Source organism: Pristiophorus japonicus, chromosome 11 (assembly GCF_044704955.1).
Source record: "Pristiophorus japonicus isolate sPriJap1 chromosome 11, sPriJap1.hap1, whole genome shotgun sequence".
Taxonomy (NCBI): Eukaryota; Metazoa; Chordata; class Chondrichthyes; family Pristiophoridae; genus Pristiophorus; species Pristiophorus japonicus.
The window spans coordinates 182,338,191-182,363,547 of record NC_091987.1 but is presented as its reverse complement, the minus strand read 5'-3'; the positions used below and the strand labels follow the sequence as shown (position 1 = coordinate 182,363,547).

The 25,357-nt window shown below is 45.7% G+C and overlaps 1 protein-coding gene across 1 annotated transcript in view; it reads right to left on the bottom strand.

Moving 5' to 3' along the window:
* esama (endothelial cell adhesion molecule a) overlaps positions 1-25,357 on the bottom strand; it is a 169,571-nt gene that overhangs the window by 14,338 nt on the left and 129,876 nt on the right. Inside the window, exons 2-4 of the mRNA XM_070894351.1 lie at positions 18,749-18,900; positions 11,842-12,043; positions 7,960-8,115 (exon numbers count right to left, since the gene is read on the bottom strand). Coding sequence (XP_070750452.1) covers positions 7,960-8,115; positions 11,842-12,043; positions 18,749-18,900 — 510 coding nt within the window. The remainder of the gene's footprint in view (positions 1-7,959; positions 8,116-11,841; positions 12,044-18,748; positions 18,901-25,357) is intronic.

Genomic DNA, 25,357 nt, shown 5'->3' with positions numbered 1-25,357 from the left:
TGCAGCACACCATCTAACCACCTTCCTGAGGACCAACGAAACTCACTCAACTGACTTTTCCTGAGTTTCCAGTTTGCAGTCTTTGATGTAAGCATCTAGCTTGTGACTCAGACGGGAGATAATCCTAAATCAAGAATCATAAGGTTCATCCCAAATGGTAAATGTTACAGAAAGGGATATATTCTAAATGGTATTAATTATCTTGACCAAGGTACTACATGTTTAAATCTTTCATTGACATAATCTGCTAATATATTTGAATAAACTTCACTTTGAAATGGTACTATCCTAGATTTGTGTTTGCAGCATTTACGTTTTTATACAATAGAATTTCTTTCTAATTTGTACTCATTAGGGTAAGGGATATTGGTGTTGGGGACTGGAACTCTTCCCCTTTCAGGTGTCAAGCACTCCCAGCTCAGCTATAGCATAGTTATACATAAACCTCCAACTTAAATAAAACACCATTTACTGCACCAGTGTGATTTCTGTTTCAATTCATACACCATCCATCTTGTGATGCTTCAGAGTGAGGATACTAATTTAGTTCCAAATTAGAGGCAATTTGGTGATATAAATTGGGATGAAGTTCACAAAATGGAAACATGCAGAAACTTTTTCAACACCCTCAGCAGTTACGCTTCCACAAATGATTTACAGATTATTACGATTGACTATAATAGATCATTAACATACTGAGCTGTAGGAGAGATTTAAGAAGCATTGCAGCACTATGTTCCTTACTTAAGGGGAGAGCATCTACGAGACTTTTATAGAAGGTGGTCAACCTCCTGTTGTAACCTGCCGCTTTGCGTAAATATACGGAAGGAAGAATGGTCGTGGACCTCAGACGTGCACATTGATTCTCTGTGAATCCAGTCAATCTCATCCAAGATTGTGTCCCGGGTTGGTAGGGTTACAGTGTGGTTCTTTTTAAACTGTATCTGACCGAGATACAGTTTAAAAAGAGGCAGCTCGTGCAGAACACGGAGTGCAGCAGCATAGAGTGGCATTTGTGAGTTTGGTAAGTGGGTGAGCTTTAAGGATGATTCTCTTTAAACCATTTGGAGGCTGGAGTAAATTGTTAATGGCAATTGGCAGTAGCTTCTAAGTAAGTAGCAGTTTAATTTAAAGGGGAAAATTTGGGATTCTTTCAGGTTTAGGCAGAGAAAAACAAGGTAACTCTCCAATAGGAGGCAATTAGCAGCTAGTTAAAACCAGTTCTGTAAACGACTGACCAGTGGTGAGTCATCTGACCTAGATACAGTTTAAAAAGAGGCAGTTCGTGCAGAGCACGGAGTGCAGCAGCATAGAGTGGCATTTGTGAGTTTGGTAAGTGGGTGAGTTTTAAGGGCAAGTGGAGGTGGCAGGTGCTGTTTTGTCTTGTTTTTCCAACCAGTGCTGAGACTAGAGCAGCTGATAAGGAGTGCGAGAGTAGGAGACGGAGGCTCAGAGACCAGCCCAACCAGCTGCAGACAAAGATAGAGGGGTGAGAAATCGAGAGGTGATGTCAGAGTGCGGGGAGGAGCAGCGTCAGCGGCAGTCCGGGGTCAGCGGCCTGCAAAGGCCCAGTGGCAGTCAGTGAGCGAGCAGTGCGGGGAGGAGGGACAAGAAATCGAAAAGTGACATCACAGCCAAGCTGGTAAGTGGTTGGCTGATCGGCTGGTGAGTATATCTCTTTGATTTTGTGTTCTAATAGATAAGAGGATAAATTACTAAATAGCTGTTTAGTATGTGTAGTGGGAGTCAGTGTTTTTGCTGGGTAATTTAAGGGTAACTAGTGGGATGGCAGGGCAGCTCGTTCAAACGGAATGCAACACCTGTGCCATGTGGGAATTCCTGGATGCTTCCCTCAACGGGGATGACCACATGTGCAGGAAGTGTCTCCGGCTCCTCCAACTCGAGCGCCGAGTCTCGGAGCTTGAGCGAGGACTGGAGGCACTGAGGAGCATCCGAGAGAACGAGAGGTACGTGGATAGCTCGTTTCAGGCGTTGGTCACCCCACAGATTAAAAGGGTACAGGAGGATAGGGAATGGGTGACGGTCACACACAAGAGTATGGCGAGGCAGGTAGTGCAGGAGTCCCCTGAGGCTATCCCGCTCTCCAACCGGTACTCTATTCTGACTACTAGCGAGGGTGGTGATGCCTCTGGGGAGTGCAGCCAGGGCCAAGTCCACAGCACCATGGGTGGCTCAGCTGCACAGGGGGTGAGGAAGAAGACGAGAAGGGCTATAGTGATAGGAGATTCAATAGTTAGGGGAGCAGATAGGCGCTTCTGCGGCAGCAAAAGTGACATCAGGATGGTGTGTTGCCTCCCTGGTGCAAGGGTCAGTGATGTCACTGAGCGACTGCAGGGCATTCTGGGGAGGGAAGGGGAACAGCCAGTGGTTGTGGTCCACATTGGTTGCAGGGTGACCAAGACTGGGAATTAAACATACAAGGGTATTTGACAATTCGGAAAGATAGACAAGAAGGGAAAGGAGGTGGGGTAGTTCTGTTAATAAAGGATGATATCAGGGCAGTTGTGAGATATGATATTGGCTCTAATGAACAAAATGTTGAATCATTGTGGATGGAGATTAGAGATAGTAAGAGGAAAAAGTCACTGGTGGGCGTAGTTTATAGGCCCCCAAATAATAACTTCAAGGTGGGGCAGACAATAATCAAAGGAATAATGGAGGCATGTGAAAAAGGAACAGCAGTAATCATGGGGGATTTTAATCTACATATCGATTGGTCAAATCAAATCGCACGGGGTAGCCTGCAGGAGGAATTCATAGAATGCATACGGGATTATTTCTTAGAACAGTATGTTACAGAACCTACAAGGGAGCAAGCTATCTTAGATCTGGTCCTGTGTAATGAGACAGGAATAATAAATGATCTCCTCGTAAAAGATCCTCTCGGAATGAATGATCACAGTATGGTTGAATTTGTAATACAGATTGAGGGTGAGGAAGTAGTGTCTCAAATGAGCGTACTATGCTTAAACAAAGGGGACTACAGTGGGATGAGGGCAGAGTTGGCTAAAGTAGACTGGTAACACAGAATAAACAGTGGCACAATTGAGGAACAGTGGAGGACTTTTAAGGAGCTCTTTCATAGTGCTCAACAAAAATGTATTCCAGTGAAAAAGAAGGGTGGTAAGAGAAGGGATAACCAGTCGTGGAAAACCAAGGAAATAAAGGAGAGTATCAAATTAAAAACCAATAAGGTGGCCAAGGTGATTGGGATATTAGAAGATTGGGAAAATTTTAAACGACAGCAAAGAATGACTAAGAAAGCAATAAAGAAAGGAAAGGTAGATTACGATTGTAAACTTGCGCAAAACATAAAAACAGATAGTAAAAGCTTTTACTGATATATAAAACGGAAAAGAGTGACTAAAGTAAATGTTGGTCCCTTAGAAGATGAGAAGGGGGATTTAATAATGGGAAATGTGGAAATGGCTGAGACCTTAAACAATTATTTTGCTTCGGTCTTCACAGTGGAAGACACAAAAACCATGCCAAAAATTGCTGGTCACGGGAATGTGGGAAGGGAGGACCTTGAGACAATCACTATCACTAGGGGGGTAGTGCTGGACAGGCTAATGGATCTCAAGGTAGACAAGTCCCTTGGTCCTGATGAAATGCATCCCAGGGTATTAAAAGAGATGGCGGAAGTTATAGCAGATGCATTCGTTATAATCTACCAAAATTCTCTGGACTCTGGGGAGGTACCAGCGGATTGGAAAGCAGCTAATGTAATGCCTCTGTTTAAAAAAGGGGGCAGACAAAAGGCAGGAAACAATAGGCCAGTTAGTTTAACATCTGTAGTGGGGAAAATGCTTGAAGCTATCATTAAGGAAGAAATAGCGGGACATCTTGATAGGAATAGTGCAATCAAGCAGACGCAACATGGATTTATGAAGGGGAAATCATGTTTAACGAATTTACTGGAATTCATTGAGGATATAACGAGCGTGGTGGATAGAGGTGTACCGATGAATGTGGTCTATTTAGATTTCCAAAAAGCATTCGATAAGGTGCCACACAAAAGGTTACTGCAGAAGATAAAGGTACGCGGAGTCAGAGGAAATGTATTAGCATGGATCGAGAATTGGCTGGTGAACAGAAAGCAGAGAGTCGGGATAAATGGGTCCTTTACGGGTTGGAAATCGGTGGTTAGTGATGTGCCACAGGGATCGGTGCTGGGACCACAACTGTTTACAATATACATAGATGACCTGGAAGAGGGGACAGAGTGTAGTGTAACAAAATTTGCAGATGACACAAAGATTAGTGGGAAAGCGGGTTGTGTAGAGGACACAGAGAGGCTGCAAAGAGATGTAGGTAGGTTAAGCGAATGGGCTAAGGTTTGGCAGATGGAATACAATGTCGGAAAATGTGAGGTCATCCACCTTGGGGAAAAAAAACAGTAAAAGGGAATATTATTTGAATGGGGAGAAATTACAACATGCTGCGGTGCAGAGGGACCTGGGGGTCCTTGTGCATGAATCCCAAAAAGTTAGTTTGCAGGTGCAGCAGGTAATCAGGAAGGCGAATGGAATGTTGGCCTTCATTGCGAGAGGGATGGAGTACAAAAGCAGGGAGGTCCTGCTGCAACTGTACAGGGTATTGGTGAGGCCGCACCTGGAATACTGCGTGCAGTTTTGGTCACCTTAAGGAAGGATATACTAGCCTTGGAGGGCTGGATTTACTAGCCTTGGATGATTCACTAGGCTGATTCCAGAGATGAGGGGGTTACCTTATGATGATAGATTGAGTAGACTCGATCTTTACCCGTTGGAGTTCAGAAGGATGAGGGGTGATCTTATAGAAACATTTAAAATAATGAAAGGGATAGACAAGATAGAGGCAGAGAGGTTGTTTCCACTGGTCGGGGAGACTAGAACTAGGGGGCACAGCCTCAAAATACGGAGGAGCCAATTTAAAACCGAGTTGAGAAGGAATTTCTTCTCCCAGAGGGTTGTGAATCTGTGGAATTCTCTGCCCAGGGAAGCAGTTGAGGCTAGCTCATTGAATGTATTCAAATCACAGATAGATAGATTTTTAGCCAATAAGGGAATTAAGGGTTATGGGGAGCGGGCGGGTAAGTGGAGCTGAGTCCACGGCCAGATCAGCCATGATCTTGTTGAGTGGCGGAGCAGGCTCGAGGGGCTAGATGGCCTACTCCTGTTCCTAATTCTTATGTTTGTTCTTATACTCCTGTGCATGCGCAGCCTCATACTTCTCGAACTCCACAGCCTGTAAATCTTGCCCTCAATCCAATCTTGCTAGGCCAAATAGGTAGGAGAAGGGAAACTGTTGTCTTGTTCTTTAAGGGTCAACAGTATGTATTATGCCATTATTGGCCGTTCCTTCCGTTTATATCACATTTTTCCTACAATACAACAGTGACTACACTCCAAAAGTACTTCATTGGCTGTAAAGCGCTTTAAGATGTTCGGTGATCATAAAAGGCGCTGTATAAATTCAAGTCTTTCTTTTTAACAGTTGAAAGCTCTCAAAACTTTCATTGGCTAATTTGGCTAGAAAGAATTACATTAAGATGAAGTTGTCCCAATTCTGAAGATTTAAAGAATGTCGCTAAAATTCTATCAAACTGGAATCCGTGTCACTAGTATGATTGTATGAGATCATGAAATTCTTTTGTTTTCGGAGAATGATGAAGCAGGGAACTAGTCTCTGGCCTTTCAGCTCTGACACCTGGCTTTGAATTCAGCCCTCCAGACAGATGGAGTGAAAGTCTCGTCTGCCTGCTGGCAGAAGGGGGCGGGGTGAAACTTTTTGGTCATGCTAAAGCCAGCTCTGAGTAGGCGACACACCACAAGATTGGAGGCTGAGGGCAAGATTTACAGGCTGTGGAGATGGAGAAGTACGAGGCTGCGAATGCACAGGAACCACACTGTAGGTTAAGCGGTGATTTTGCATGCTGCATCTGGAGGCAAGGTGCTACTGCCGCAAATGTAACTGGCAGGTGCAGGACTGCAGGCCGTAGGTGCCATTTTGTTCTGGTGATGGGTAGGCTGAGCAGTCCATCTATCTGTGAAGACCACTGTAATATATTTGTTTCGTGGGTTCTTTGCTTAAGAATTCATGGCAACCCCAATAAGAACCAATTGGTTTATTAACAAAGGTTTAACAATCACACTACACATTACCAGTTCATCCACTAGGCACACAACTGACTGCCTCATCGTGGATGTCCTAGACCCAACTTACTGGCGTTTTATTGAGTCTTGTGAACATCATGTGACTGACTAAGCCATTCACAATGCAACAGCTCTCACCATCATAGGCAGTCCCTCGAAATCGAGGAAGACTTGCTTCCACTCTCAAAGTGAGTTCCCAGGTGACTGTACAGTCCAATACAGGAATTACAGTCTCTGTCACAGGTGAGACAGACAGTCGATGAAGGAAAGGGTGAGTGGGGAGTCTGGTTTGCTGCATCTTCCGCTGCCTGTGCTTGATTTCTGCATGTTCTTGGCGATGAGACTCGAGGTGCTCAGTGCCCTCCCGGATGCTCTTCCTCCACTTAGGGCGGTCTTTGGCCAGGGACTCCCAGGTGTCGGTGAGGATGCTTCACTTTATCAAGGAGGGCTTTGGGGGTGTCCTTGAAATGTTTCCTCTGCCCACCTGGGGATCACTTGCCATGTAGGAGTTCCGAGTAGAGCGCTTGCTTTGGGAGTCTTGTGTCAGGCATGCGGACGATATGGCCCACCCAACGGAGCTGGTCGAGTGTGGTCAGTGCTTTGATGCTGGGGATGTTGGCCTGATCGAGAACATTGATGTTGATGCGTCTTTCCTCCCAGGGATTCTGCTCTACAAACCTGTGAGCATACTCACTAATGCATACATAACAACCACCATTGCATTTTTTCACATTGCATGCTTTTACAGACCTTCCCCTGGCATTGGGGCAGATCCTTGGCCAGAAATAAAAGTCACAAGCAGGACTCTTGAGCATGTGTGCGATTGTTTTGATGTTGTCTCCAATGGTCTGTTTATATTATGGGTAAATTTAGAGCACCTAGCAGGCTTAAAACGTTGTAGAGCTGTGTCCACTGGATGCAGTGCTGTAATATAAGTGGGACGTTCAATGTGGTAAGTTGGAAATTGCTGTTGCAAATTAGTTATAATCAGTTTTCAATAAGAACAGCTTCTGACAGAATGTTAGTTTTATGGAGAGACTAGAGCAGCTGGGATTGTCCTTAAAGCAGAAAAGTTTATGGCAAGATTTAATGGAGGTATTCAAAAATGATTCGGGGTTTTGATAGTGTAAATGGAGAGATACTATTTCCATTGGCAGGAGAGCCAGTAACCAGAAGACACAAATTTAAGGTAACTGGCAAAAGAATCAGAGGGGAGATGAGTAGAAATAGTTTTACACAGTGAGTTAGGATCTGTAATGCACGGCCTGAAAGGGTGACTGAGGCAGGTTCAATAGTAACCTTCGTAAGGGAATTGGATAAATACTTGAAGGGGATAAAAATTTGAGGGCTATGAGGAAAGTGCAAGGGAATAGAACTAATCGGATCGCTCTTTTAGTGAGCCAAATGAAGATACAATGGGCCAAATGGCCTCCCTCTGTGCTGTATGATTCTATGATTCAATGAAATGTCCTGTTCAGGAGCAAGTGGTTAAAACAGGACATTGTTCCAGTGGGAATGCTGATTTTGGAATTTACACAATAAATTGGCATGGTAGTGGTAGCGAACCTGAGCACTACAGAACCTTCTTCCAGCACTCATGAATATTCCGACATCCTCTAAGAAAGAAATACTTCCATTTATATGGTACATTTCATGACCTCAGGACATTCCAAAGCACTCTCCAGCAAATGTAGTACTTTTTGAAGTATAGTCACTGTTGTAAAGTTCTGCTAGAGATTAATGAAACTAACCAATTCTACATCACACATGGAGTAAAAGCACTTCAGTTTCTCATACTCACTGTGGGCTGGGTAAGAAAAGGATTGTAGCTTGGGAGTAGTCCGTTGCCATTTGTAGCTGGGGACTGGTTTGCCATTCGCTGAGCGACAGGTTAGGGTCACATTGCTGCCAACATATCGGCTTCCATTAATGCTACACCTTGGAGTAGAGGGTGGAACTGAATAAGACATAGGAAGAGAAAATGAATACAAATTAGGTGAGGTGGCTGTTCTAAAACTAGAATATAATCTTCATAATACCTCTTTAAAGGACTAATTTGTTTACAATAAAAGAGTTACAAAATATTGCTATCGCTACAGAACTCAGATGGACTTTCCGATCTCTTGTAGGAGCATAGGAATTGTTAAACAAAATAAGACCAAGGTCCCTTCAGTTTGCCTTCCAACATCCTGGTAGTGGCATAATACAGCAACATCATCATCATAGGCAGTCCCTCGGAATCGAGGAAGACTTGCTTCCATTCTAAACATGAGTCCTTAGGTGGCTGAACAGTCCAATACGAGAACCACAGTCTCTGTCACAGGTGGGACAGATAGTCATTGAGGGAAGGGGTGGGTGGGACTGGTTTTCCGCACGCTCCTTCCGCTGCCTGCACTTGATCTCTGCATGCTCTCGGCAATGAGACTCGAAGTGCTCAGCGCCCTACCAGATGCACTTCCTCCACTTAGGGCAGTCTTTGGTCAGGGAATCCCAGTTGTCAGTGGGGATGTTGCACTTTATCAGGGAGGCTTTGAGGGTGTCCCTGTAACATTTCCTCCGCCCACCTTTGGCTCGTTTGCCGTGAAGGAGCTGACCAATCACAATAATCAATCTCCATTACTAAATCTACAACAGACCCAGACATGAGGCGAGGCAAACCCCAGTGGTGGGGAGTTTTTGGAACCATAGGCCCAAAGTCACCTGTTCCTCCCCAGCATGCTACACTTACCACACGTGATGTCTCAACTGACTCATCTACAGTATCCCAAAATATTGGCCCTAAATTCGCGGCCCCTATTGGCACGTACGAGGTGTGCACGCACGCTTGGGCCCCGCAAGTTTCGGGTTTAGGTATGCAAAGTGCCTCTTGACAGATTGCACGCATCTGAAGGTAAAGGGTCTCTACGGATGGAGAGTTGGGCTATTTGCCCAACTTCTGCCCAGCAAATGCCTGTGAAATTCTTATGACTGGTAAAAGCAGGCATAAATGTCTTTTTCCGTCCTTTAAAAAGTCTTATGCTGATAAAAGCAGGCATAAGGCCTGATTTCATCAGCGTAAGACTTTTAAAGGACAGAAAAATACATTTTTTTTCAATAATTGAAACAGTTGAAATCCTATTAAATTTATTTTTCAACCCTTTAAAATATGTAAATTTATTTTTCAAAAAATTTAATTTTTATTTTAAATAATTACTTAAATTCCATTTTGATTAATTTTAAATATGTGATGTTTTTAAAAACAAAATATTTTAAGTGCTTGTGTGTTTTGGGGGGATCCCCATTCATACTTATTGTATATACGGAACTCACCACAAGTATGAATGGAGATCCCCCTATTTCGATTGGTTGGGCCGGCTCACATGATCCTAGTGACATGTCTGTGATACATGGGACTCTATGCAGGCCTTTGTGTAGAGGCCCAGGACCTGAAATCTCCATACCTCCGGGACCACCAGGTAAACTCAGAGAAATGTTTCAGGTCCGACCGCAATTTCTAGGCCGTTGTGTTGACAGTTCTCATATTATTTTCAGAACTAAATCTATCTAATTTGCATTTGAATTAATCATTGCTAACTGCTTCCAACACTTTCGACTGTAGTGTTGCTTAATGTGGGACTCCATGACGGTGCATAGAAGACACTCTACCAAAGGGAGGCAAGTGTCACCGCTTGTTAACTTCGAAATGTTGTCCTAATTTACTCTCTCCTGTCATCACCCATTCTCAAGCTGAGAGAACAGGACCGGCTGCACTATGTCCTGTAGGATGGTCCACCCATTGAGGGAGGGAAGTTTAAGGAAGGATAAAGACAATTTGTAGCAAATGGGAGCATTCAGCTTCCCTGCAAAATCGTAACCTAGCCAAGGATGGCAGAAGTTGATTCGAGTGTGGCAAACAGTCATGGTGCTTCAACCCACAGTTCTTTGACCATGATTGGATGACTTGCTACAAAATGCAGCATTTGATGGTAATCGAGTACACTGAAGAGTAAATCATGTTGTTCATTTTAAAGAGGCCACTTCGGGAAAACCACATCCGTCACTCTTTCTAATGCTAATAACCAAAATGTGATGAGACGCAAGGTTTGACGAGATTGGAACTAACACGTTACTACTGTACAGTGGCCTTCTGCACACTTCTTGAGCCCAACATCACGGAGCTCATTTCACTCGTTATCCTGAACTGCTTTAGAAGCAGTAAACTATTTTATCTAAACTAGACTCAAATCCAGAGAAGAAAGCAGGGCACATGGTTCTGATCAAGCCCAGAATTCCAATATGTGCAATCAGTTATTATATGAGTCTAATCTAAGCAAATAAAATGGGTCATAAATGCTATTGATGTCTGCAGTTCCCCAATTTCTCCCCTGCTCTCCTGAAAGATGCTGGGCCTGAAATTCTGGGGTGGAGGTGAGCGGAAATTTGGAATGGAACGCAGATCTGCCGGATGACAACCTAATTTTCCCTCCATCAGAAATACCGATGGGGTGGGAGGGGCCGAGCGAGTCTTCCACTCACACCTCCTATGACCCAATAACAATTTGAAAGTGCATTGCAGATATTGCTGGACTATCCCATGAATACCACCCACCACGTCACTCTTAGACCGAGCAGTTCCCACCCCCACTGAAAGCAGGTGCAGGTTTTGTACCAGGCCTTCCATAGGCCCAAAAGATATTCATGAGGCCTACATTTTAGGCATCCCAGCCACTTGCCTAAAACAGGTGTTAGGTGCCTCGAATATGGTAATGAGGGACCCAACTCCAGTTCAAGATTAACTCCTTTTCAAAATTAGTTCCCGATGACCGAGGGGGTAGGGATGAAAAAGCTCTCTGCTGCAGGCTTTGGACAGCTGCAATAGGGAGTGTGGTCTGCTGTCTTCAGGGCAGCTCAAGAGAAGAGCAGGAAGCTTAAAATAAAAATGTAAAAGTCCGGGCCCAGGAGTGTAAATTGATCATCCTGCGCTCGACTGGGGAGCAGCATTTCAATTTTTAAAACCCCAGAAACAGCCCAGGAATGTACTGGGATTCGTAGCATTGTTATAGTGGCGGAAAATACATGGGGGTAGAAGTTCAATTCATGACTGCCAGCCATGACCTGAAAAAATGGGCAGCCATTGGGGCGGTGGCGGGGGCACCTCAGGTGTCCCTTAGAAGCCCAGAGCCTGCCTGATGGTATATTCGGGCAGACCTGAAAATGGACAAGCAACACGTCCACCTCAAGGCTGCTTAAATATGCTTCTCGAGCTCTTACACAGACTAGTGTCAAATTCAAATTGTGCACCTCATGCACTCCCCCTACTTGTACCAGGCATTGAACATAAGAACATAAGAATTAGGGACAGAAGTAGGCCATTCGGCCCCTCGAGCCTGCTCCGTCATTCAATGAGATCATGACTGATCTTTTACCTCAACTCCACTTTCCTGCACTACCCCATTGCCCTGATTCCCTTAATATCCAGCGGCCTAACCAGCTGCTTGTAGGAACTGCTGGAGGCTGCTCCAAAAATGCCCCAAGAAAATGTGAGTACATTTAGAACAAACTTTTATCCACATAAAAACATCAAGCATATTGGCTGAAGGGGCTTAATGGAGTCTTGGACCCTGCAAATGGTGCTTAATCATCAACATCAAAGTTATAAATAATTCGATAATCCTGATTATTGGGCTTTTAATGAGATACATACTCAGCACGGATAGGTTGGTTTCTCCGTTGATCATTAACACGGGATTCACATAGACTACTGTGCACGTGTAGCGACCTGAATCAGTCAATTTGGTGTCGTTGATATACATGGAGACATCAGTGTTCGCCATCGAATGCATGAAACCTACACGGTTTTTGTATTGGTTTCCTATAACAACTTTCTTATCAACGTACATCAGTATCTTAGGGGAGAAAAAGCAAAATTCATCTTTGAAAAGAACAGTTAGCAGCATGGCACGGACTAGATAGAATACACTCAAACCAAATCAATACATTCCTTAACCCTGATATTAAATTAATGAGAATTTGATCTTAATCTGGGATTGAACATTGTTTTTTTGTGCTACTGATGATGGATTGGTGACAATTTAGCCCAGCAATTTGAGAAAAAGTTTGAGGGGCCAATTCTCCTGATCTTCGCCCCCTGGAATGCCCAATGTCCAGATGGAAAGGTCTGGGAAAAGGGAGCACAGATCCATTTCACAGGATAGAGCAATGCTGCACCTCCAATTGGCTCAGCCCCAGCAAATCGGGCCGGAGGGAGTGAACCCAGCCTCCGGCCTCCCCTTCCTGTCACTGTGACACAAGGGATCACGAAGAGGCTGATGGTGGGCTTGCAGGAGGAGAAGCCCCCCCCCCCGCCCCCCCCCGTCCCCCCAGTCAGACTGGATGTTCTGAGGGGTCGAGCAGCCAGAAATCCCTGATGCTAGCAGCCAGCAGCTACGTTCCATCATCCTACCCAGTATTTCGATGTTCGGTCCAGCAGGGACATTGCACATGCCTCAACGTGCTTTAAAGAAAAATTCATAGGATGTGGGCATCGCTGGCAAGGCTGGCATTTATTGCCCATCCTTCGTTGCCCTTGAGAAGTTGGTGGTGAGCCACCTTCTTGAACTGCTGCAGTCTGTGTAGTGAAGGTACTCCCACAGTGCTGTTAGGGAGGGGAGTTCCAAGATTTTGACCCAGATGATGAAGGAACAGCGATATACTTACAGTTTTTCCAACTATCAGTTGATGAATACGTTTTTTTTATGTACACAAGATGGTCGTGGAATTGCACATGCTAATGGCTAGAGATTTTAAAAAAGCAATTCTGGCTCACCTGGGCCTAGAAAGGTGCAGCACACTTCAGCTGCTCTGGACCTGCCAAGTGCCACAGGAGGAAATTAGAAAAATTGCCTCCCAAGTCTAGTGACCATATTGTTGTTTCTCGTGGGACCATCTTGATTATATTTTAAAATACTTTTCTCTTTTGTTCTTTGATTAATTTTTTTTATTTTGAATGTTTTCATTCTGTTTTCTTTCAATCAATATTTGTTAATCTTGAACATATTCAAAATCTTTATAGAGAGTCTCCTCCTCTTAATTTGAAGTTACTTCATTTGAATTATCTGTCAATTGGCATTTTTTTAAGAAAGAATCGTCACCTGTGTTATTTTATTTAAATGGTATATTTTAAGTTAATGATAAAGAAGTTTTTTTCCAGTAATAAATGACTTCAAATTAACAGGGGTAGGCTATATATATTTTGTCCATCTATATTGTAAACTGCAATGTTAATATATTCCATTCAATTTTCTTATGTCAACTGTCACAATGTAGCTGCACACTCTAATCACTAGATGGTGCTGTAGAACTAGTTCCTGAAATCTCTTCTGCAATTACATGACCATCTTGTGTACATAAAAAAACATATGCATCACCTGATAGTGGGTATATATAAAGACATATACACATATATACATTATTATAAACAAGATGCTAATGGTGTTGGGAGAGAAGCTTCAAAAACTCTGCAGGGCCACTTATATATTTATAACCACACACACACACACACACACACACACACATATATATAAAATATATATATATTTATTTTATATATATATAAATAAAACATTTTTTAAAGTATTGCAAGTATCATGCACCATCAGATATTTCTTATAACACTTTTGTGCAACAATTCCTGTAATGTTTGTGTCTTACTCGAAGGGATGTGCTGAGTGGATAGCCCTGGTACAGTTGGAAAAGTGGATGAAGGATCATTCAAACCGCTTATAAAGCATTACTGGCAGAGACAAAAAAGCAGCCAGGGAAATCTGTGGCATGAGAAGGTTGTAGGGGAGAGAATTGAATCCGAGCGAATGATATTCCATTGGCTGAAACTCCGTTTGGCCATCCTTTATCCCATCAAATCATTTAGATATCTCCCTCCAAACCCCCACTCCACGGGAAAACTTTTAAACTAAATCCAATTGGTGCATTTACTTCATGGCCCCAGACTTCACCTGCTGAATTGCAAGATGGCAGAAATCTCGTGACATGCCAGGTGAATCACTGCAGAGAGTCTGAATGCCCATGGCACTGCAATCGGTGGAACAGGATTAGACTGAGGCTTGTCAGAATTGTGACTTTATGAGATGTGCACAGTGACCCCTGAGGAACCTTCATTGAGGAACCCTGTGGCAACCTTTTCTGCTTGACTAATGGGATAAAATAGGATCAGAATCTGCCATCTGCCATTCAGAAAGAGTATAAGTGATATTTGTGTGTGTGGCATTTTGAAGTTTGAAATATAATGGAAAATCACTACACAAGACACATATCCAGGATATGACAAGTGGTGTTCCGCAGAGATCGCTTCTGCAGCCACAACCTTTCACCGTATTTATTAATGACTTGGATGAAGGAATAGAGAGTTGTATATCCAGGTTTGTGGATAATACTGTTAAGTGAGACAGTAAGTATTTCAGATGGGAGCAGGAAGTTGCAAAGGGGGCATTGATAGAATAAGTGAGTGAGCAAAATAGGCAGATGGAGTTCAATGTGAGCAACTATGAGGTTATCTACTTTGCAATATGTGTGCGCACTAGATCCGTGCAGCAGAGCTGGTCTCCAGTCGTCTTGGTTAATCCTTGCCACTGGACCAAGACCGAGCTCTGTCAAGCCCGTGTGGTGGCTGGTTTGTAATGACCATTCCACGTTAAAAAAATCCACACACAGGCATCTTCCACCCTTCAAGATTTAGTTTGGGACCTGGAATTTTTGGTCCTTCATTGAAATACCTGTGAACTTTTTGATGTGGAAGCAAGTCATCCTCGATTCAAGGGGCTGCCTATGATGATGATGATTTACTTTGGACTCAAAAAATATAAATCTGAGTATTTTTTAAATGGTGAGAAACTAGGGACTGTAGATGTAATGTATGCACCTGTGAGTATGCTCACAGGTTTGTAGAGCTGTTGACAATATTTGAAGGGGCTGCTCCTCAAATTCTGGTTGCACTTCAGTCCCACACTCCTGATCTTTGGGCACCCTGTGTGGAGGGGAGCGGGTAGGTCCGAGGGCCTCCTTGTAGGACTGCTCCTGGGCACGGCCAAGGGGGCCATCAGCCGGTCCAGGCAGCGGGCGGTCAAGGGGGTCGTTCAGCCCGACTGCCTGCCTCTCTTCCGCGCTTACATCCGAGCCAGGGTGTCCCTGGAGATGGAGCACGCGGTGTCCACCGGTACGTTTGTGGCCTTCCGCAAGAGGTGGGCGCTGGAGGGACTGGAGTGCATTATCACCCCCGGCAACCAAATTTTTATTTGATTTCAATTTCTGGTAAAAAGTTAATTTGATTAATTTGCCCGTTTTAGTGGCCCTTTCGTCAAGGGGCACTTGATTATTGTTCTACCAAAATAGTTGTAGAACTATTGGGGCCAAGTTTCGGCCTGAGTTGCTCCTGTTTTTTTTGAGCAACTGGTGTAGAACGGAATATCTTAGAAATTTGAATTCTCGGCATTTAGTTTGCTCCAGTTCTAGTCAGTAAGAACAGTTTCACTTTGGAACAGAATTTTTTTTTCAAAAGGGGGCGTGTCCGGCCACTTACGCCTGTTTTCAAAGTTTAGGCAGTGAAAACTTACTCCAAACTAACTTAGAATGGAGTAAGTGAAGATTTTTGTACGTTCGAAAAAACCTTGTCTACACTTTAGAAAATCAGGTGTAGGTTACAAATTAGGCGTAGGGAATGGGGGGGGGGTTAAAGGGAAGTTTACAAACATTAAACACTTCAGTTTTACAAATAAAGAGCCATCATCAATAGTACATGATAAATACATCAATAAATCAATTAAAAAAAATTAATAAAATGTTTTTTTTTAATTTAAAAATCAATAAATAAAAAATTTTCTACTTACCGACTGCAACACCGGGAGTCCTCCAACAGTGTGCTGGGATGCCCCCCCCCCCCCCCCAGTGTGTCTCTGTTAGTGACTCTATCTCTCTGTCTGTGTCTGTGTTCCTGACAGCGAGGGGAGGGGGAGAAGGGGGGTGGGAGGAGGGGTGGCGAGTGGGAGGAGAAGGAGAATGGGGGGGGGGAAGGAGAAGGGGGGGGAAGGAGAAGGGGGGGAAGGAGATGGGGGGGTAGGAGAAGGGGGGAAGGAGAAGGGGGGGAAGGAGAAGGGAGGAGTGGGGGAAGGAGAAGGGGGGAGAAGGAGAAGGGGGGAGAAGGAGGAGAGGGGGGGAAGGAGGAGAGGGGGGGAAGGAGAAGGGGGGGAAGGAGAAGGAGAAGGAGAAGGAGGGGGGAAGGAGAAGGGGGAGGAAGGAGAAGGGGGGGAAGGAGAAGGGGGGGAAGGAGAAGGGGGGAAGGAGAAGTGGGGGGAGGAGAAGGGGGAAGGAGAAGGGGGAAGGAGAAGGGGGGGAAGGAGAAGTGGGGGGAGGAGAAGGGGGAGAGGGAGAGGGGGGAGAGAGGGAGTGAGAGAGGGAGTGAGAGAGGGAGTGAGAGAGGGAGTGAGAGAGGGAGGGAGAGAGGGAGGGAGAGAAGGAGAGAGGGAGGGAGGGAAGGCGAGAGGGAGAGAGGGAGGGAGAGAGGGAGGGAAGGAGAGAGGGAGGGAGGGAAGGAGAGAGGGAGGGAGGGAGGGAGAGAAGGAGAGAGGGAGGGAGGGAGAGAGGGAGGAAGGAAGGAAGGGAGGGAGAGAAGGAAGCTGAACGGCCGGGCCCAAGACTTCGGGCTGAATTTACAGCTAGGTGGCGTCGGGTCTCGGGGTGGGGGGTGGGGGCGGGGAGAGTCGCAGAGGTCCTGGGGAGGGGGGGGAGTTGCGGAGGTCGGGGGGGGGGATAAGAGAGAGTCACGGAGGTCGGGTCGTGGGGGTGGGGGGAGCGGAGGTCGGGTCGCTGGGGGGGGCGGGGGGAAGCAGAGGTCGAGTCGCTGCGGGGGGGGGGAGAAGAGAGCGGAAGTCGGGTCCGGTCCGGTCCGGTCAGGTGGGAGGAGACTTATCCACGCAGCCCCAATGAGGCCATTCGGCCAGGGCTAGGGGCTGCGTGCTTCGGACCCCTCCCACAGTTTTGGGCGCCTGGAGCTACTGCACATGCGCACCCACTGTAGCGCACATGTGCAGAGGTCCCGGCACTGTTTTCAGCGCAGGGACCTGGCTCCACCCCCCACAGCTCGTGCTGCGCAGCGCCCGGCTCCAGAGGGCCTGGAGGGAGCCGGAGAACATGTACGGTTTTTTTAGGTGCACTTTGTGGCGCGAAAAACGGGCATCCAGGTCCAGGCTGCGCCGTTTTAGGCGCGACCCGAAACTTGGGCCCATTGAGTTGGGAATGGCTTAGCCAGTCACGTGATGTTCACAAGATTCAATAAAATCCCAGCTAGTTGGGTTCGAGGGATCCATGATGAGGCGGGTCGTTGTGAGCCTGGTGGATGAACTGGTAATGTGTAGTGTGATTGTTAAATCTTTGCTAATAAACCAACTAGTTCTTAATAGCAATGTGTTGCGATGCATTGTTAAACAAAGTACCCAGGAAGCAAATACATCACAGTCGAGAAGCAAAGAGGGAGTCCAAGTATACAAATAATTAAAAGCCAATAGATACAAAAAGCAATCAAAAAGGATAATGGAATGTCGACCTTTATCTCAAGGGGTCTGGATTAAAATGGGGAAATAGGTACAGTTGTATAGAGCCCGGGTCTGGTAAACTGTGATTAATTTTGTGCACCTCACATCAGAAAAGATATATTGGCCTTGGTGGGGATGCAGTTCAGATTCACCAGAATGAAGGGGCTTAGAACATTAAATTTTGAGCACAAGTTGCACAAACCTGGCTTGTATTCCCCTGAGTTTAAGAAATTGAAGGACGATCTGATCGAGATGATAAAAGCATTTTATAGGATTGATATGCAGAAACTATTTTTCTGGGAGGGGAATCAAGAACAAGGGGACATAATCTTAACATTAGAGCCAGACCATTGAGAAGCAAAATCAGGAAGCACTTTTTCACACAAAGGGTAGTGTTTCAGGAAATTGCAGCTCGGATAGAACGTGGCATGGTACAGGAAAAGCTTGATTGTCTTTGACTGAACATGAAGGTTATTCAAACCCATTCTTCACATGCTCCCAGCCAAAGACAGCTTTCAGATCTGCTTTCTTGCTCCCAAAAGACAGTTATTTTGCAACTGCTTCTCCGTGAGATGGAGTCTTGTTGTGCAATATTAGTCTCTTGCACCGCGTGATTGGAGTGAAATATGAAATTTCTTGGAGTACTATATGGTCCTTCTATCACGTTTGTACGACATACTTCTCTTCCAAACATAAAAGGACAAGGACAGATTTCAGCTATTGCCATTCTGAAATGGGCCACAAGGTGGTGTGTGAGCAGTTTGGTTCGACTCGCCCTCAAACATGCCACCCCATTCCTCCAGAATGCCCTTTAGTCTCCGCTTCGTGTCACCCTCTGGTAAAACCAAGATTAGAAACTTAAATTAACTTCCTATAAATGTGTGGCCCAACAAATTGGGCACTGAGCTGTTCAATAACTTCAAACTGAAACAAATTCAAAATGGAATTAAGCCACTTCAGTGTACACTGTAAATCATTGTTGTGATGCTGCTCGGGCGTCCCTTAACTTACCAGTCCTTCGGTGTTCTCTTTGTTCCAAACCACAGAGACAGGAGTGAGCTGTGCCAGGTTTGAGGGAATCCGACTGGTCAGGACAACTGTCTTGCCGACAGAGACCCATTGTTCTTTCTTACTCTCCAGCTGTAATCCTGCTGACCCTACACCTGCAACAGACAACAGAAGCCGATTAAAATACAAATAGAATGGCTCAGTTAGTATGCATCTGAGGCATGGCCACCAAAGGCCAGTCTATGCTGATCCCAGCCAAGGCACTACAATTGGGCTCGGTAGCCTTGGGCCATTGAGGAGAAGTCTGCCAAGGTGCCGGCTCCTGATTGCCAATCAATTGGCATTTCTAGAAAATGCATGTGTGTGGAGAATGGTTGAGGGCAGAATAGGGCTCAGCCACCATACACTCCAGTGGTGAAATAACCTACCAATTACTGCGATCAAGCAAACTGACCAATGCTGGAAATTTGGGTTTGGTGAGAGCAGGTAACCACATTTTAGGTGATGATGTTGCAAAACTGGGTGGCATAGAGAGTGGCCACTTGGGCAAGATTCCAGTGAGCGGCCATGTCCTCTAGTTCTGTAATCCAGCATTGGTACAGACAAAGAGAGCAAACATGGGCAAAAAACAAAATCCAAAGATGCAGCGAGGTGAGATCAAGTTTCTGTTTCAGCTTGTCCAGAGCAGTAGAACCAGAGGACATGGCCTCCCCTTCAAGCAGGGAAATTCAAAGCGAATCTGCAAAACATTATTTCAGCGAGCAAGTGGTCAATCTCGGGAACCAGCTCCCCAGAGAGACAGTAGAAGCAATTAGTAGCAGTTGATTCAATCAAGGGCAAATTAGATAGATTTATTTCAGAAAATAATATTTTGGGATACAACACATGAGTAATTTGAGACATGACGTGCGTTAAGTGCAGGATGCTTGGGAGCAACAGATGACATCGGTCTCATTGTTCCCAAATCGCTCCACCATTAGTCTTTTCCTCACTTCATGTCTGAGTCTGTTGCAGACTAATTGATAGAGATTGATCACGAGGATTAGTCAACAACTCCATTTACCATTGTATCATGCGGCTACCAGGATGGTAGAATGCGAACCAGATTACTAGGCCTAGAACTTGGCCTCCTTAACGCCTGCCATTATCGCCTGCAGGGGACGGTAACAGGGCGTTAAGCAATTACCGGGTACGGCGAGAAGATCGACTCTCGCCATATTTGGCGGGAGATTGCGGCAGCGTTATGGCATTGCACCCCGATCCCCTTCGCCCAGAGATCATGACATCATCACCGTGCGCATCACCCTGGTAGCCCCCGGACCCGAACATCGGTTCCGCCCCCTGCGGCATCACCGGGCGAAAACACCAGCATCTGCAGGAGGCGTCCATCGGGAGCCCGGGCACTCCAGGGGTGATGGTTAAAGGTGAGGTGGCCGAGGTAAGTAAAACATTTTTTTTTACATTGCTCTGTGATTTTTTTGTTCAAATTTCTCCACCGCGATCGATCAGCCCGGCACTTTGCTGCAGTGGATCGGGCTGATCGGGCCAAATCGCGGCTGCCGTTGAGGACCAGGTAAGTTCATCCCTTGCAGAGCCGGCAGCAATGGCCCCTCCCTTTGAGGGAGGGAAGGAGCCTTCCAACGTGGCAGCGCTGTACTGCCCAGTGAGCAGGTTTCACATCTGCCGCCCCGCCTGCTGCCTCTTGCGCTTCAGGAAGGAAGTGGAGTGCTTGATTTAGTGCTCCACTTCCTTCCTGGAGCGCAAACGCCACATTTTTTTAAAAGTTAGAAAACATTAGCGCCTGGCACTAACGTTTCCAACTTTTGAAAGTTAGCACCTCACGCGAGGCGCTCCCGAATTTCTCCCCGAGATCTTTTCTCATGTAGCAATTCCTATGTACCTACGACAGATATTTTTACTGGACCTGGCTGTATAGATCAGTCTCTTGTTGTAATTAATGTGCATTTGGTGCAATTTGAGCACAGCATTGCTCAGAATTCACTGGCCCAGAAATCCAGGTTTCTTCTTCCCACGGGCGTTCGATAAGAGTTGGAGAAAAGATGCGCACTTACCCTTTGGTCGAACGCCCGCCAGAGATCCCGGCCTCGAGGCTCCTCTTCTTGTGCAACGGAGTGCGTTCACGTTGGGGCGTCCGCAGGAGACACGTGGGCCTGGACACCCAATCACGGCAAAGTATTTTCTCATTCATAGTAATAGGAATTTCGTAAATCTGAAACTCTCATTACTATGAATGAGAAACACCCTCAAACATTACATAAAACATTATTAAAAAAACACCTCACATAAATACACTATAGAAATTAAAGTTGATCGAAATGTTTCTTTAAAGAAAAAAAATTGCTGATTTTTTAAAAAAGTTTTAATTATGGTTAATAATAAATGTAACGTAGTGGGCAGGGTTTTTAAAAATATGTGTTTTTTAAATTTAATTTAATTATATTTTTGTATGTTTTTAAAGTCTTACGCCTGTAAAAGTAGGCTATGCGCCTGTTTTTATCAGGTGCAAGAATTTTGAGGACATTTGCTGGGAAAGATATGGGTAAATCCCGCAATCTTGCCCTGGCAAATGTCCTCGCTCCCGAGATACGGAGGATCTGTCAAGTCAGAAACTTGACAGATCGGAAAGGCTGGTGTTCAGCGCATGTGCATTGCGTGCTGAAAACCAGCTTTTCCGATGCCTTCCCAACGCAGAAACTTCGTACGGATCCGGGGAGGCCGGGATTTCTGGGCCATAATATGATGGACATTAAACTGTTAACATCACTGAAGAGAAGCCATCATGATAGCTGGGCTGGGAAATGAAAAGGGGGTTAGATTGCCACATTAGGGGTGTTGTTCTATGAGTGGTGGCAGGGGTTTGAGATGCACTATTGGAAGAAGTAGAAGAAGTTTTATTCTGTAGCTAACCCATGCTATTCCTGACCTGAAAGTCTTTGATGGGGCGGTGCGGAGGGAGCATTACTCTGCATTAAATCATGCTGTACCTGACCTGGGAATGGTTGATGATGATGGTAGGTACTAAAAGTAGCGAGTGTTTTATTTCCACGACTGGCCTCCTTCAATCCCTCACCTTGACAAACACAAAAATGAGACATTTGAGAATGTTTCATGTAATAAATTATTAAAAATGTAGGATCAAAGCACAACCTTTTTTGGAGAGCGTGATGGCAGTTTAAACAGAGCAGCTCATCAAGAAGAAAGAAAAACTACAGTAGATGCTGCTTTATAGCTACTTACTGCTGCTATACTTTCTATTTGTGCCAGGATAGCTCCACATAATTGCATAATACTCCTATTGGCAAACACTATGCAATTATAAGTACAGTTAATTAGGCAGCCTCTGCTGAAATGCATAGGGGCTCTCCTATATCATTAGCCCTGTGTAGAATTAGTTCAGTTTACTTATTCAGGCAGTGACCATGAACAGCGCAATGAATTACCAAGCTACATTATTTATCTCATAAACAGAAGTTGTCAGCTTACATCTTGAATTCCAGAGGCAGGTCTCAGGCTGGTTCAATATACTGTGCAGTACAGGGCAGTTTGCAACCTCTTCTGCTCCATCACAACCTTTCTTGTGTCTCTAGTTTATCAATGCAACTGCAATCATCGTTGCTCTGAATTTACCCCTCATTCTTTTGTCCCAAGCGTTATCCTTCTGCCTGTGTGTGTTAAAATCAAGAAGAGCAGGAGAGTTCTCCCCATGTTCTGGCCAATACTTATTCCTCAAACCGCACCTAAAAACAAATGATCTGGTCATTATTATACTGCTGTTTGTGGGATCTTACTGTGTGCAAATTGGCTGGAACCTTTCCTACATTACAATAGTGACTGCACTTCAAAAGTACTTAATTGGTTGTAAAGTGTTTTGGGATGTCATAGATTCATAGAATCATAGAAATTTACAGTTCAGAAGGAGTCCATTCAGCCCATCGTGTCCGCGCCGGCCCACCAAGAGCTATCCAGCCTAATCTCACTTTCCAGCTCTTGGTCTGTAGCCCTGTAGGTTACGGCACTTCAAGTGCACATCCAAGTATTTTTTAAATATGGTGAAGCATTCTACCTCCAGCACCCTTTCAGGCAGTGAGTTCCAGACTCCCACCATCCTCTGTGTAAAGAAGTTTCCTCTCATGTTCCCTCTATACCTTCCCCCAATTACTTAAAATCTATGCTCCCTGGTTGTTGACCCCTCTGCCAAGGGAAATAGGTCCTTCCTATACACTCTATCCAGGTCCCTCATAATTTTATATGTCATGTATTCAACCAGCAACGTAACCCATGGATAATCTGATCTAAGTTGTACACTGAGAACAATGAGCACTAGGTGGGAGACACTCCTAACCTGGGCCTTCAGGTACAAAAGGGGAAGCTCCACCCACCTTCATCACTTGGAGTGCTAAGGAATAAAGGACAGGTCACAGACTGACCTTCTCTCAAGCATGGGCCTCGTGTGCATTTATACTGTATAGTAAGGACCTATCAATGGCGACGAGAAACTGGGATTTAAACCACGCGAGCATAGCCACTAGCAGAACAGACGAGAGGTACTGTGTTAAGGAATGGTTGGGACAGAGATTCAACATTGTTAAAGCAGCACACAGTTCTCCAGGCAGACAGGGGCAATTGGGCATGCCCCAACATGTAGTCGAACCCAGAGGGGGAGTTCGACAGAGACAATGGCAAGCTGAACAGCGATTCATGCCATTGCAAGGGACAATGCGGCCAGTAATGGGGCCATCAACACCTGTTAATGGCGCACTCAAGGACATTAACAGGGGCAGTCAGGGACGATTGACTGGCAAGGGACCTTTTGTTTCCAAAAACAGCTCATATTGGAGGCGTGGAGGCACACACTCAGCCGGGGGTTGCAGAGATGAGCAAAATACCTGCAGAAATTGCAGAAATGAACGTTGGGGGAAATCGCTGGAAGCTGAAGTTCAGCGAGTTCATGTGGAGCATGTATACAGTTCATACACCAGGACGCCACCGATAATGATGAAAGTGCTCCTCAATGGCATCCCAGTATCAATGGAGCTAGACATGGGGGCCAGCCAGTCCCTAATGGGTATCAAACAGTTCGAAAAGTTGTGGGCGTCCAAGCCCAGGAGGCTAAAATTATCGCCGATTGACGCACAGCTACGGACTTACACAAAGCAGATCATTCCGGTGCTAGGCAGCACCACGGTAGTCGTGACCCACAAAGATTCGGAGAACATGTTGCCACTCTGGATTGTCCCAGGGGACAGTCCCGCACTACTGGGGAGGAGTTGGCTTGCTGTCATGAATTGGAAATGGGGCGATGTCAATGCAATTTCCTTTGTGGAGCGAGTATCATGCTCACAGATCCTGGACAAATTTGACTCATTATTTCAACCCAGCATTGACACTTTCATGGGGGCCAAGGTAGTGATTCACATAAACCCAGAAGCCAGGCCAGTACACCACAAGGCCAGAGCGGTGCCGTAAATGATGCGGGAAAAGATAGAAGGCGAATTGGACCACCTGCTGAGGGAAGGCATCATCTCGCCAGTTGAATTCAGTGACTGGGCAAGCCCGATTGTGCCGGTGCTCAAGGCGGATGGGTCGGTCAGGAAATGTGGTGATTACAAGGCCACCATCAATCTGGTGTCACTCCAAGACCAGTACCCGCTACCGAGAGCGGAGGACCTCTTTGCTACGCTATCCGGTGGCAAACTTTTTTCAAAATTGGACCTGACCTCAGCTTACATGACCCAGGAGCTGGCGAGTGAGTCGAAGAAGCTGACCACCATCACGACACACAAGGGGTTGTTTGAGTACAACAGATGTCCGTTCTGGATTTGCTCGGCCGCCGCGATCTTCCAACGATTCCAGGGACGGTGGTTTTTCAGGACGACATCCTCATCATGGGTTACGATACTGAAGAACACCTCCACAACCTGGAGGAGGTGCTGCGCAGACTGGACTGGGTAGGGCTGCGACTGAAAAAAGCGAAGTGCGTTTTCCTAGCTCCAAAGGTAGAATTCCTGGGGAGGAGGGTAGCAGCAGACGGGATCAGCCCGACTGCGTCCAAGATGGAAGCGATCCAGAGAGCACCCAGACCCCGTAACACGACGGAGCTGCGTTCGTTCCTGGGGCTCCTGAACTATTTTGGTAACTTTCTTCCCAAATTGAGCACGCTGCTAGAGCCGCTACACGTGCTCCTACGCAAAGGTCGCGAATGGGTCTGGGGGGACAGCCAGGAAAGGGCTTTTAATAGAGCATGCAATTTGTTATGTTCCAACACTCTGTTAACACTATACGACCCATGTAAGAAACTTGTGTTAACTTGCGATGCGTCATCCTATGGTGTCAGGTGTGTGTTGCAGCATGTCAATGTCAAGGGTCAGTTACAGCCGGTAGCTTATGCCTCCAGAATTCAGTCCCAGGCAGAAAGGGGTTACGGGATGGTAGAAAAGGAGGCGCTCGCTTGTGTATATGCTGTAAAGAAAATGCACCAGTACCTGTTTGGCAGGAAATTTGAGCTGGAGACAGATCACAAACCCCTAACGTCCCTTTTGGCCGACAACAAGGCCATAAATGCAAACGCATCAGCCCGCATACAGAGATGGG